The 13,560-nt window shown below is 30.8% G+C and overlaps 2 protein-coding genes across 2 annotated transcripts; both read right to left on the bottom strand.

Annotated features, from left to right (window-relative positions):
- Positions 1 to 7,042: 7,042 nt before the first annotated feature.
- On the bottom strand, positions 7,043 to 9,267 carry LOC142620858 (norbelladine synthase-like). Its single transcript, XM_075794161.1, has 2 exons — positions 9,087 to 9,267; positions 7,043 to 7,344 (listed from the first exon to the last, which is right to left on the bottom strand). Exons 1-2 carry the CDS (start codon positions 9,265 to 9,267, stop codon positions 7,043 to 7,045), a joined length of 483 nt encoding a protein of 160 aa, XP_075650276.1.
- Positions 9,268 to 9,907: 640 nt separating this feature from the next.
- LOC142620857 (norbelladine synthase-like) lies at positions 9,908 to 11,544 on the bottom strand. Its single transcript, XM_075794159.1, has 2 exons — positions 11,288 to 11,544; positions 9,908 to 10,464 (listed from the first exon to the last, which is right to left on the bottom strand). Exons 1-2 carry the CDS (start codon positions 11,466 to 11,468, stop codon positions 10,163 to 10,165), a joined length of 483 nt encoding a protein of 160 aa, XP_075650274.1. The 5' UTR covers positions 11,469 to 11,544; the 3' UTR covers positions 9,908 to 10,162.
- Between the last annotated feature and the right edge of the window lie 2,016 nt (positions 11,545 to 13,560).

Raw genomic sequence — 13,560 nt, 5'->3', positions numbered from 1 at the left:
GTAAAGAACACAAAGATCTGATGACTCAAGAAAACCAAAGCAATAAAAAACTTGAGGAGGATTTGACCTAATTATCCTTAAGGTAAAAAAACAAATCCACTGTGAAAGAATTGAAGTTTTACAATAGGACTTAGATCACTAACATCCTAATGCTACCTCATGTAGAAAATTTACTACCATGACCACGTAACAACTCCGAGTCCACGGACTACTTTTTTCCTTGAATTTGCACCAAACACAAGTTCTCCTACTTGTGATTGTGAGACTCCACTTAAAGGTTTTGTACTTTGAAGGATCTTTGTGCAGCAACTGAATCAACACCAAATCTTGATATCGGTAGAGCTTTTCTTGTGTTTTAAGGTAAACACATCTCAAATCTCACATTAGAGAAAACACAAAGCTATTCAGAGACTTCTAAAACGTGGCTAGGGTTTTTCCTTTTATAGTTGAAATAAAACACTTAACCCTACACGTCATATGGGCTTGGGCTGCGTTTAAACTTTCTGCAGAATTTGCTAATCCATGATTTTCGATCGATCGAGTCTTGCAGATTTACACATTAAATTCCTACAAAACACTCAATTCAAACTTAAACTTAAACACGCTTTGAGCCAGCCTAAACCTAGACTCATTGTTTTGATCATGGTTTGCCAACATATACAAAATGAAGTTCTAATACATTTAGTTCCTAAAGTCTTAGAACCTAACATTTTCTATTAACCTTATAAAAATGGTGAAAATTCATTTGAAAGTTGTTTAAATGTTTTTATACATGCATTTAGTAAAATTTTGTTTATGTTTACCATTTTAATAAATTTATTTGTATTTTATTACTATTAAATTAATTATATCGTCATTACGGTTCGACCTCGGTTGAACCTAGGTTCAAACTTAAAAACCTTGAACCTCTCCACTTTCCAGTTCTTTGAACGGTCCGCATTGAAAACCATGGAACCAATTAAGTTACAAGGGTCTTGGCAAATTTTAGGACTTAAGCTACTTGTAATTGACATCCTCAAAAAAAAAAAAAAAAAAAAAGTAACTTGTAATTGTATGTGTGTAAAACTCTCTCCTGAATATTTGAACTCTAGCCCTTATCCCCCCAACCCACAAGAACTTGTACTTGTAAAGTGATCATTATGCTAAGGGTGCGCCATAGTACTCTATATGTCTAATAAAGGCTAATGGTTCACAACAAAGAATTAGTCGAAAGACATGAACTTGCAAGAGGAAAAATAGGTGAAACAATACTTTCAATATTTATGAATCACAAGTACAGCAGAATGAGGAAAATAAAGAAAATTGAGAGAGAGAGAGAGAGAGAGAGAGAGAGAGAGAGGGCACTACTAGGTATATACCCGTAGAACTACTACTTCAGATGGTTTTAATTGTTGCATTAGGATAAGTGTGTTTGGAAAGAAGAGTTTTAATGGTTGATTAATGCAAGGCTTGGCACCGAGGCTTTTTTTTTTTTTTTTTTAATTTTTAAATTTTTTTTAGAGAGTTTACACTTATAGTAGCCACTCCTAATGATTTCTCTTTATTATCAAATCAAGATACCAATTGGTTTTTGATGTAGGCGGAGATTGAATCCCCAATCTCTTATTTAATGACAAAATACTTTATTAGTTGAGTTAACTAGAACCCACAACACCAAGATTTTTTAGTAGGTCTAAAATGCTCCTATGATCCATCTTTGAATATGTATTAGAACTTTTATCTGTTGTATTCCTTATGGGATGGAAAACTTTAGGATTTTTTTTTCTTTTTTGCTTAGATATTAGGGTGAACTGATTTAATCATAATTTGGGTAACTTGTTGATTAATCCTGATTTACTAAAACCCTTTTTGGGCCAAAATGGCAACTAGGGATCCTATTAAATTTGCCAAAGTTCGTTAACTAGCATTAAATGAAGTTGGCATGCTTCTTATGGGTATATGTGGTTAGGCCAAATTTTTAGTCACATAGAGCAGCTCTGGTACCCTTTTGGGTGTTACTTGCTAGCACTTGGGTTTATTCATGGGCCTCTTGATTTTGCAAGTGCCACTAACCAAGTTTGCAAACTTTATATCTTGTGCCCATGTAAAACCAAAAATAAGCTCTATTTTTACTCCCCATACCACACTCCTTTACTTTCACTTAGAGTACATGGATTTGGGCCATGCATAGGATGAAATAAAGTATCATAAAACAAAGATACTTGGTCCCAAGGCTTTGAGTTTTGCTTCGCGTGGGCCTATCGGGCCTTTAGCAAAACTTAGCCTCGACATTGTGTAAATTTTATATATATAGAAAATGATAAAGCTATTAAATTTTACTAAAACAATGTCATTTCTAGCGCACTCAATGGTATACTGCGACAGAATTACAGATGTAGACTACATTGAAATCACACACTCCATGCATACTGTGTAAAATACTAAAATGTGAATTCCACATTTCTGTTGTTCATATTTTTCAAGAATATCAACATTTAACACATGATGTATAAAGAGGATGTTACTAAAAATATGTGAGACAAACAAAGCCCAGTGGAATTAGTGGCGCTGTTAATTATACTTGCTTGTAAAGGCAGATATTAACTACTAGAGAGCAGAGACTTAGCTCTTCGTTAATAAGTTTTGCCAACCCAAGTGTGTCATAAATTAAAGCCCCCATGCTTCACTTGCGACCACATTTACCTCCAGTTCGTGTGAGAGTTTTCCCAAAATTCTTTAAGTCTCTTGCTTCTGAGTAGCTATCTATTCAGATGTATGTACTCCTTTGAAATCATATTTTGAAATTGCAAAAACACGATTTTAAAGAGTGTATATGGAATGTGCAATAATGAGTGTATAACAAAATTTTCCCTATGTATAGAATCAAAATTGTTTGGTTGATATTATAATATTGTGCCACTTAAGGTTTTGAAACTTTACAATTTTATACTTAATTATTTTAATATATAGTATATTTTTAACAAAATTTTATATTAGTGATTAGGATATATATTTAATAGAAAAAACTAGCCCATAGCTTATCCTATTCAACTTGTGGGCTACTCATAGGTCTCATTAGTAAGGGCTGTGAGTCATGGGTTATTTGGTGATATATATATTTAATTACCAACCCTTTTTAATCCAAATCAATTTCATAATTATATGACATTTTATATTTTATTTATTAATTAATATTAAAATGCACATGCAGAAACACATCACGCACCTTTTTTTCTTTTTCTTTTTTCTGAATTGAAAACTTCATTACACACTTTTTGTTTTGTTTTTGTTTTTACAAATAAGTCATTCATCTTTGTTGCTTTAAAATTAAGAAGATATATCAAGTTTCAAGTATTCAAACTCTACTCTATTCTCTTCACTCTATCACAATCCAAATAGACCATAAATGTAATCAATACTTGCCCATTAACAAATCACGGTTTGTTTTTATAAGCAAAGAATTCATGGTTTTATCTAATCGTGCATGCTAAGAGTCGGTAGCAACCTGAAGGACCTGAACTTATGTTTATGTTGTCATGATCAATCTTTAATCAAATGTTGGATTTTCCCTTTAAAAAAAAAATCACATGTTGGATTTATAATAATAACTCATTGATGAAGACGATGGTAATACGTCGCTATCAGGATTCATCTTGACAACATTTACATAAGTTTAGGCCCTTCAGGATACCACCAACTCTTTACATGATTAAATATAAAAAAAATTGAAGAATTGGATCCTAAGATTCTTGTCTAATTTATACAAAAATATTTCATTCCATAAACAGAATACAATAAATACCAAGACGGCAAGACCCAAACATTGTATTACTATATATAACTGTAGCGTACTAGACATATGGGTTAATGTGGCTATATCAATATCTCCAATTCCAGACCATTTATATATATATATATATATATATATATATATTACTAATTTACTATAAATTTTATGAGTAATGCTACAGCCACAAATTATTTTATACTATTTTTAAAAATTGTTAATGTCATTAGTTTTTTATTAGTTTTCATCTAGACTCATTATTAATATCACTTTTGCATTTATTAATAACCACTCAACATATCAGTAGTTTGTAGTATTGGACACGATTAGTGTCACTTTAATAACATAATAAATAAATATTGAAATAGTTTTTGTGCGCGGCGAAACATAAATTTATAAAACTTATTTAGTAAAATTTGTAGGATTTTAATACTCTATTACTCTTAACTAATTTCCAAAAAAAAAAAAAAAAAAAAAGTAGAAAGAAATACACTCTAACTATTTATAACTTTACATATTTAATGCATGACAAAATTAATTGAAGCACATGTAGGAAATAACATACAAAGTAATAAAAGAAGAACAATGATAACACAAAAGACAAAACAGAACTAGATAACTTAGAGGCACAAAATTGTTCTCCTTAGACACTATTTGCCCCCACATTAATGTTGATAAAGGGTTATCGCAAACTTGTCACCAAGATACAACCAAGTTGTTGGGTTCTACAGATAGCAATTATGGAGAATAACCACAGAATTTCTTGTGTTTCTCTCTAACTTAATATTTTGTGGAGTTATTTTTTATGTGAACATAAGCCTCTATTTATACCCATAGTGTTATATTTCATCAAAAGACACGTATGTAGAGTTAAAATGTTTCATAAAACCGTTGATAAGGCTTAAATACACATATTATTGCACACTTATTATTTTTTAAACAAAAATCGTAAGTTGAATACACTCTTTTTATTGGAAAAGGTTTCTCTCAAGCTCGATTGGAAAATGTTTCTCTACAAATTAGTTTGGAGAGAAATCCTCTAAACTCTATTAATATCTTTTTATCTTATGTAAATTTTGAAATTCTAACAATTGGATTGTATGTTTTTATTTTGTCCTCCATGCTTGCAAAATTTTAAGAAGATAAAATATCAATCGTTATGTCATCAACTAAGAGTTTAAATTTCAAGTTTTTGTGATTCAAAATTATGCATAAAAAATAAGTTTAGTGATCAAATAATAAATAACATCTAATTTGAACGAAATTTAGGATGTGTATTAAGAACATACGAAACATGCAATCCAATAGTTAGATTTTTAAAATCCACATCTAATAAAAATATATAGAAAGAGTTTGAAGGGTTTTTCTCCAAACTAGTTTGGAGAGAAACTTTATCCATAGTTTTCTATAGCAAGTGCTTGATTTAAATAAGGATTTCCTTAACACCTCTCTCTCCCTCTCTCTCTCTCTCTCCAACACGAACTAAAATTAAGATAATAGCAATGTTATGATAACTTTTTACACAATCATAGGCTGTATTTTGGTTTGATAATAAAGAATAATCATTAAAAGTGAACGTCATAAGTTGGAACTCTCTAAAAAGAGTACTTAAAATAATTATGTGATAAGTTGTGGTTAAAATATTTTTTTAAAATAACTTGAGCCAATCACAACAATTATGAAAAAAATTGTGAAAATTTTTATATCTCTGAACTTAAACTCTCATTAGTTTATCGTTTTACAGACTTCTTTCAGAGATTGATCAATTAAATCATCATTTGTTTAGTAGCCCATTTAAATTCAAAACTTTTGAAATAAAAGTGGTTCATGTAACATAAAGTAGTAAGTATTTTTATAAAAAAGTTGGTTAGTGTTAAGAATATCCAAAAGCTTAAGTTAAGAGGTCTAATATACAACTTTTTACCCAAATTAAAGCATTCGCATCAGTCCGTCCAAAAGTTTCCATCTATTTTAGCATAACAAACTACTTTATTTTTATTTTACACAACCACTTTATAAAAAAACTCACATCAGATTATCTATTATAGACCATTTTTATTTAAATAATATTTTTTCACTATTTTTATTTTATTATTTCACACCCCACCCACCTTCACACACTCCAAACTCTTTTCTCTAAACATAGTCTTTCTTTCTTTTTCTCTTTCTCCTTTTTCTTCTTTCTTTTTTCTTTTTCTTCTTCTCCTTCTTAGTCTCCTCCTTCCTCTTCTTCTTCTTTTGCAATTTGGGTTTGATTATTTATATAGGTTTAATGTTTTTTTAGGAGAGGTTTTGATAAATTTGGAATCTAGATTTAGAATAAGTTTGAAGAATTTGATGATTTGTATGGATTTGTTATTAGATTCAAGAGAAGATAGAGGAGAAAGAGAGTAGAGGAAGAGAGAGAATCAAATGAGAGAGGCAAAGAGTAGGATGAGAGAGGAAAGAAAAAAAAAATTAAAAAATCAAATAGAAAGTTATCGTAACCATGTAAATATATATAGTTACTGTAGCAAAAATGGAAATGCACAGTAATATAGAGCCACTGATATGGGTAGATTTAGAGCAAAAATGTGTAAAATTATGCACTTTTTCTATTTTGCACTGACTAGTGCAAGTACTTAATGCGATGAGTTGTGATTAGAAGATTCTCACATGGGGCCATTACTGACCATTTTTATTTTGTATCAATCACAATAGTTATGAAAAAAGTAGTAACATTTGTGTCCCTAAACTTATTTGAGATAAACAGGTCCAAAACCCAACCAAAACCAAAACAAAGACTAATTCGCCTGACAAGTTGAGACTAAGAATTAACGGATTCCGACTTTGATATCATGTTAGAGCATCCAATCAAAAAGCTTAAGTTAGTAGATGGAGTGAACTAAAAAATACATGTTTCTATAATCAAGAACACACCTAACTAGAATTTTATTATCAATTGATCCTCCATGAGTTCTTTTTGCTGCAAAATCAATTGATTTTTAAAAGGCATTGAAACATTTAAGTATATAGAAAGATAAGGAATACCACAAGTTTGTTATGTCATAAGATGGTTTTTCACTGACAAATTCCAAAGATACATAATTAGGGTCTGTTTGGATACTGCTTATTTTGCTGAAAACTGAAAATAATAAAAAATAATAATAAAAAAGTTACTGTTCACAAAATTTTTACTGTTCATAAGCCTAAATGCACTGTTCATGGACAATGAACAGTGCAAGAAGCACTAGATTAAAAACAAAAAAACAAAAAACAAAAAATGCAAACCAGCTCTTAGTGTTCATCTTTAGCAGCTTTGTTTTTGGTGAGATAATTTTTGGAGAGTTCTGCAATATTTGCCAGTGCGTCAATAGTAACATACGAGGCATTAGCAGCAGCCTCTTCCTTGACATCATATTCTATTGTGCTTTCGATTATGCATGAATCATTGTCTTTCTCTATGACTTTGAATCGAATAAGATAAAGAGTAAAGCCTAACTCAAGATATCCTCCTTCAATCACTTTTGTTTCTTTCAAGCGTTTCTCATTATCAAGCTTTGTGAACTTCTCTTTGTAAACTGTAAACAAAGGTGGGCCTAATTCAATAAAAATAAAGTTGACTGAGAGAGATAAAGTAACAATGCAAATTGAAATTAACTTCAAAGAAAAAATAGTTGCATAATCAGTCATTCATTTATTTATCAAAAAAAAAAAAAAATCAGTCATTCATTTCTTTATATTTCCAAGCATTAAAAGAACCCAAACCCCCTTGAGTCTAGATCTCATTTACACCAAAAATCAATTGATATATTAGTTTGATGATAAAAAGCAATCATTATACAGTGGACATTATAGATTCAAATCTTTACTTAATTGAGATAGAACATGAAATTGATTGCATATTTTAACCCAATATTGACCTAAAAATTAGTCTTGCTCTAAATAAGCGATTAATTGACATTATAAAAACAACATTTTAATGCTGCACAAACAGAACTTATCTAAATGTCTTTAAGGTTCCAAGAAGTGGTATCTAACAATTTTCCTAGAATAAATCTAGGAATATATCCAAATTCACAATATACTGAAGTGGTCGTCTGAGACTGCAAATGATGACACTTTTTGCCCCCCACTTTTTACATAAACATACCTTTTTTTTTTGTTCCATTACTCACAATGGATCACTTCATTGAGTTGAAAAAATATTTACATAATCAATCATTCATTGATTTATCAATAAAAGAAAAGAAAAAAATCAATCATTCATTTCTTTATTTTTCCAAGCAATAAAAGAACCTAAACCCCTTGAATCCAGATCTCATATACACCAAAAATTAATTGATATATTAGTTCGATGATAAAAAACAAACATTATACAGTGGACACTATAGGTTTAATTCTTTACTTAATTACTCCACAAGTATAAGGGCTTGTGGAGTGTGGAGGGCAAGGGTCAAGGTTCAAGTCTTCAGGAGAGAGCTTCACACACATATGCACTTAGATTAGGCTAAAGTAGAATTTCTATTTTATATTTAAAAAAATTTCTTTACTTAATTGAGATAGAACATGAAATTGATTGCATGTTTTTAATATTGGCCCAAGATTGACCTAAAAATTAGCCTTTGCTCTAAATAAGTGATTAATTGACATAATAAAAACAACATTTTAATGCTGCACAAACAGATCTTATCTAAATGTCTTTAAGGTTCCAAGAAGTTGTATCTAACAATTTTTGCACAATAAATCTAGGAATATACCCAAATTCACAATATACTAAAGTGGTCATTTGAGACTCTAAATGATGACACTTCCCCCCTCCCCCCCCCCCCCACACTTTTTACATCAACATACCTTCTTCTTTCTTTTTCTTTTTTCTTTTTTTTTTTCTTTTTTTTTTGTTCCATTACTCACAATGGGTCACTCCATTGAGTTGAAAAAATTGGGCTTGTTCATAGTATTGTTGATTTTCGCAATTGTAAACGTCCTCATGACACTTTTTGTATCAAAGCCTAATTATAAGAACAAATTTTCCTTTCCTTCTTTTAGACTTCTCTTTTGATACCAACTAAAAAAGATCTATTTGGTTATCAAGAAAAAAAAAATTGACAAAGAACAAAGAAAATAAAAAAGTTTAAAGGAATTACAGTTGCTTCAATGTTTTTGTACAATGTTAATTAATTTTTTCAATGACTGATGGAAGGTTTTCGATGTAGGCTTAATGGAATTAGTGGCACTATTTATTATACTTACTATTAAAGCCAAACATGCACCATTAGAATTAAAACAGAAAATTTTAAAAAGGTAAAAACATTCACCAGCTTCAATTGCTTTGTAATACCTGCAAATGTTAGCTTGAGAATAGTCCCGGCCCCTCCATCACCTTCTATGACATCAACTTTCTCAATGCCACTTGCAGGCTCTTCTTCAACAAGTTTTGCCAACCGAAGCGTGCTGTAAAGCTCCCATGCTTCACTAGCCGGCACGTTCACCTCTAGCTCGTGTGAGAGCTGCCCAAACATCTTTCACTTCTCTTGCTCTGAACAGAACCCCAGCTAACTGTTATGATGTATTAGGCATGCTCTTTCCTTGTGATATATATATTCTCAAAATTTATCTATGGACAACGTGAAAATGGTTTAGAATTTTGGGCAAGTAGGCTTCCAAAGATTCTTTTGCTGCTCGCATATTGGTTTGTCATATGAGCTAATAGGAAGAGAACAATGCTAAATGCAATTAGTAGTCCAATTAACAATTCATGGTTTTATTTATCTAATCATGTGAAGAGTTTGTATCCTAGGCCATTGTTTATGTTGTCAACATCACTCTCGAACGCTCGTAGAATGACTCGAATCTTTTCACGCCAGCTTTCATTTTGTTTTTATTTCTTTGTGTAGATCATAGAATTTAGTAATATTATGGTTGAATATTTAGAAGAACTCATTAGTGACGTCGAAAGTGGCATTGGATTCCAAGGTTGCGAGAGCGTGATGATTTAAAAATTGTTAGAATTGCTAGGCAGAAGCTCAAGCTTATTGTATTAAATTGTGATTATGCTATTGGATTAGAGTTAGGTGTGGCTATTCGTCAAAAAAGAGTTAGGTGTGGCTATATATATAAACATCTCTGTTATGTTGGTGCCTAGAATAAGTGTAGGCATAATTGTTGGAATCTCAAATCACTTGTATGAAAATAATAAATTTTATCAGTTGAGCTTACAACATGCTAGTAATCTTACAGTTCAAACTCTTTCCCTCTCCTTTAAACACTTTATACATGGAGAAGTGTCAATTCACTTTCAAAGTCCTTGACCCATTTGAAACATTTAAATACATAAAAAGTTATTCAATACCACAATCTGCAAGGTTGTTATTTAATAAGGTTGTTATTTCACCAATAAATTGCAAAGATTCACAATTAATGTGTATCTTTAGAAACTTTGTTTTTGATGAGATGATTTTTGGCGAGCTCTGCAAGTTTTGCCACTGCATCGATGGTGGCATATGATGCATTAGCAGCAGCCTCTTCCTTGACATCATACTCAATTGTGCTTCTCAGTATGCATGAATCATTGTCCATCTCGATGACTTCAAAGCGAGTGTGATAAAAAGTAAAACCTAACTCAAGATATCCTCCTTCAATCACCTCTGCTTCTTTTAAGCGTTTTTCATTGTCAAGCTTTGTGAACTTCTCTCTGTAATCAGTAAATCCAGGTGTGCCTAATTCAAGGAAAGAAAGTTCAATCAAGAGAGATAAAGTAACTATTCAAATTGACAGTTTTAAAGAAAACATGGTAGCCTAATCAGTATTTTATTTCTAACTAGCATGAATTGTACAACTTTCCACTCTTTTTTTTTAATCCATTTTAACATTCAAATTAAATAATACAAATTTTAAAGCATAATATTAATAGGGTCCTTGCTACTAATGTATTGGATTTTCAATTGGTGTAATTAATTAATGCTTAAAAATTTTCAATTCATTTTCTAATTTTCCTGACCTATATGACTAGGTAAGGCTATTGGTGATCCATAATTAATTCAGAATCTTTACTTAATTGAGTTACTCACCTTAGCATTAATAAGAATCTTAGACTAAAGGGTCATGTATTAGACTATTAAGTATGCAGTTGTAATCATGGACAAAAAAATCAGTCTTGCTCTAAATATGCAATTGATTGACACTGTAAAAACATCATTTACATGCCACACACATCTCATATGAATATCAATTTTCGCAATTGAAAACATCCTCATGACAATTTTGATTTCAAATCCTGTCAACAAATTTCCCTTTTCTTCTCTTTTGTTTTTGGATATCTACGTCTGCTTCTATGTTTTTGTACAATATTAATTACTTTTTGCAATAATTGATGGAAGGTTTTCGTGATAGCCTGGATAAAATTGGTGAAAATATTAATTATTAGTATTATTTAACTAGTAAAGGGAATCATTCACCAGATACTATAAACTTAAAAAGAAATTAAAAAAAAAAGGGTAAAAACATTGATTAAGCTTCTATCACGCATGCACTTTGAGGTACCTGGTGGAAATGTTAACTTGAGAATGGTCCCAATCCCCCCATCACCTTCAGTGAGCTCAAATTTCTGAATGAGAGTTCCGTCTTCTTCAAGAAGTTTTGCCAACCGAAGCGTGCCATAAAGCTCCCAGGCTTCACTAGCAGGCACGTTTATCTCCAGCTCATGTGAGAGTTGCCCAAACATCTTTAACTACTCAGCAGAACCCAGCTATGTTTTGGGATGTATTAAGTGTTGATGCACAGCACCATACCACAATTATTGGATAAGCTTTGTGGATGTGTGGTTATAATGCACTAATACACACACACACACACCCACACACAAAAAAAAAAAAAAAAAAAAAAAAAAGGAAATAGTCACGTCTTAGGTGTCAATTCGGATTAGCGTGTCAAGTTTGTGTTGTGTCAATTCAACTAAATAGTTCAACCCTAACCCGACCCATTTAATAATCGTGTCATAATTCTTCAATTCTAACCTGACTCGTTAATAAGACGGGTTGACTTGACCCATCCCATTTGACACGCTTAATAAACGTGTCGTGTTGGGTTGACACGAATGTAACACAACTTATTTTAACTTACATAATTTTTTTTTTTTTTACATAACTTACATTATATTTAATATAACATCCATTTAGATTTTTTTTTTTTTTTTTTGATACATCCTAAGAGCTTTGGCTGTGCACTGTAACTAAGAAACCAAAAATTTTAACTTTTGCCCCACCAATACAACCTCAATTTTGTAATTGATGGTGCTAAAAACAGTGCTCTAACATTTCATGGTTTTATCTAACCACGTGTTGAGTTGGTATGCTAAGCCATTTGTTATGTTTCCAAGATCACATCTTGGATCTCTAGCTCCAAATAAATCTTTATTGACAACCATGCAAAGAAAAAGTTTTAGGTGTAGGGAGGCTGATTATTCATAATATTTAGTAATATTACAGATGGATGAAAACTCTTGTATACAGTACTGTGTTACACACAAACTGAAAATATGAAAATTTTCGGTTTATAAAAACTCAAGGTATGTTTGGTTGAGAGGGGGAGATGGAAAAATGATGGTAGGGTCCACCAAAAAGTTTTTACCTAAAAATGGAGAAAAAATTTGGTGGAGGAAAATCTTATAGGTGAATGACAAAAATACCCATGTGCAAATTGCACATGGACATGGGCTTCTTTAGTACCTTTTGTTTTGTTTTGGTTTTTTTTTTTTTTTTTAACTCCAATTTAATAATTTGTTAAGTGTGTCTTTTGTTTAGTGTCTTACTCCAATTTTTATTTTATTTTTTTGTTTAAACATGATTTTTTTTTAATAAATTTGGGTGATTGTATTTTTTTTAATTGTTTGTCATTTTTTTGTTTCAATTGGGCATCATTTTTCAACAATGGTATATGAGAAAATTTATATAAATTCACTTTTTCTATACCTCCACTTTTTTCATTCTCAAGTCCCAACCAAACAAAAAGAAAAAAAATTAAAATATTTTCTATACTCACACTTTTTCATTCTCCTCACACTTTTTCATTCTCTTACTTTTCTACTCCTTCAACCAAACAGAGGCTCAAGAGTTAGCATGTGAACACTGATGATGATATCAAAAATGACGCATTGGACACTGAGGTGAGAGAACTTGGTAAGTGGTTCCAGAAAGTTTCACTCCATTAATAGAAAAGACAAAGAATTGATAGATTTGAATGTTTATAATTTAGAAAAAAAAAATTGTTATATATAAAAATAATTAATCAATTAAATAAACTTGCGTTACATTGCGTGGTATATTTGCTTGCCTTGGGAGTCTTGGACTACACGTATTCTAGAAATGGCAAAAATTAGATACAGTTTTTTTGTACTAAAATTTTCAATAGAATTCAAACTTAGTTATACTGATCAGTAAAATGCAAATAGTGTTATTTTTTTAAGGATAATTAAATCAAAATTTAGCACACCAAAAGTTTTATAACTTATTGGAACTATGAAGGTTCAAATCTCTCCGCTCCCTCTTGTAATACCTAATAAGTATAAAAAATAAATAAATGCAACATGTATTTGAATTTAATTGAAGAATCTAAGGCGTAGAATCTATGAAATTGTATATGAGTTTAACAACAAAACTAGTAAATGATCGCAAAAGTTAGATTATTGGTGATTTGTGAAAAGTTGCAATGACAATCTTGAGGATGATTTTATTCAAGTACACTCTTAGTAATAACTTTTTTATCATAATTTAATTGTATTTGAATTTGAGTTAAACATATATTAGTTAATATTTCAA

Source organism: Castanea sativa, chromosome 12 (assembly GCF_040712315.1).
Source record: "Castanea sativa cultivar Marrone di Chiusa Pesio chromosome 12, ASM4071231v1".
NCBI lineage: Eukaryota > Viridiplantae > Streptophyta > Magnoliopsida > Fagales > Fagaceae > Castanea > Castanea sativa.
This window is presented reverse-complemented; position numbering and strand designations above follow the sequence as displayed.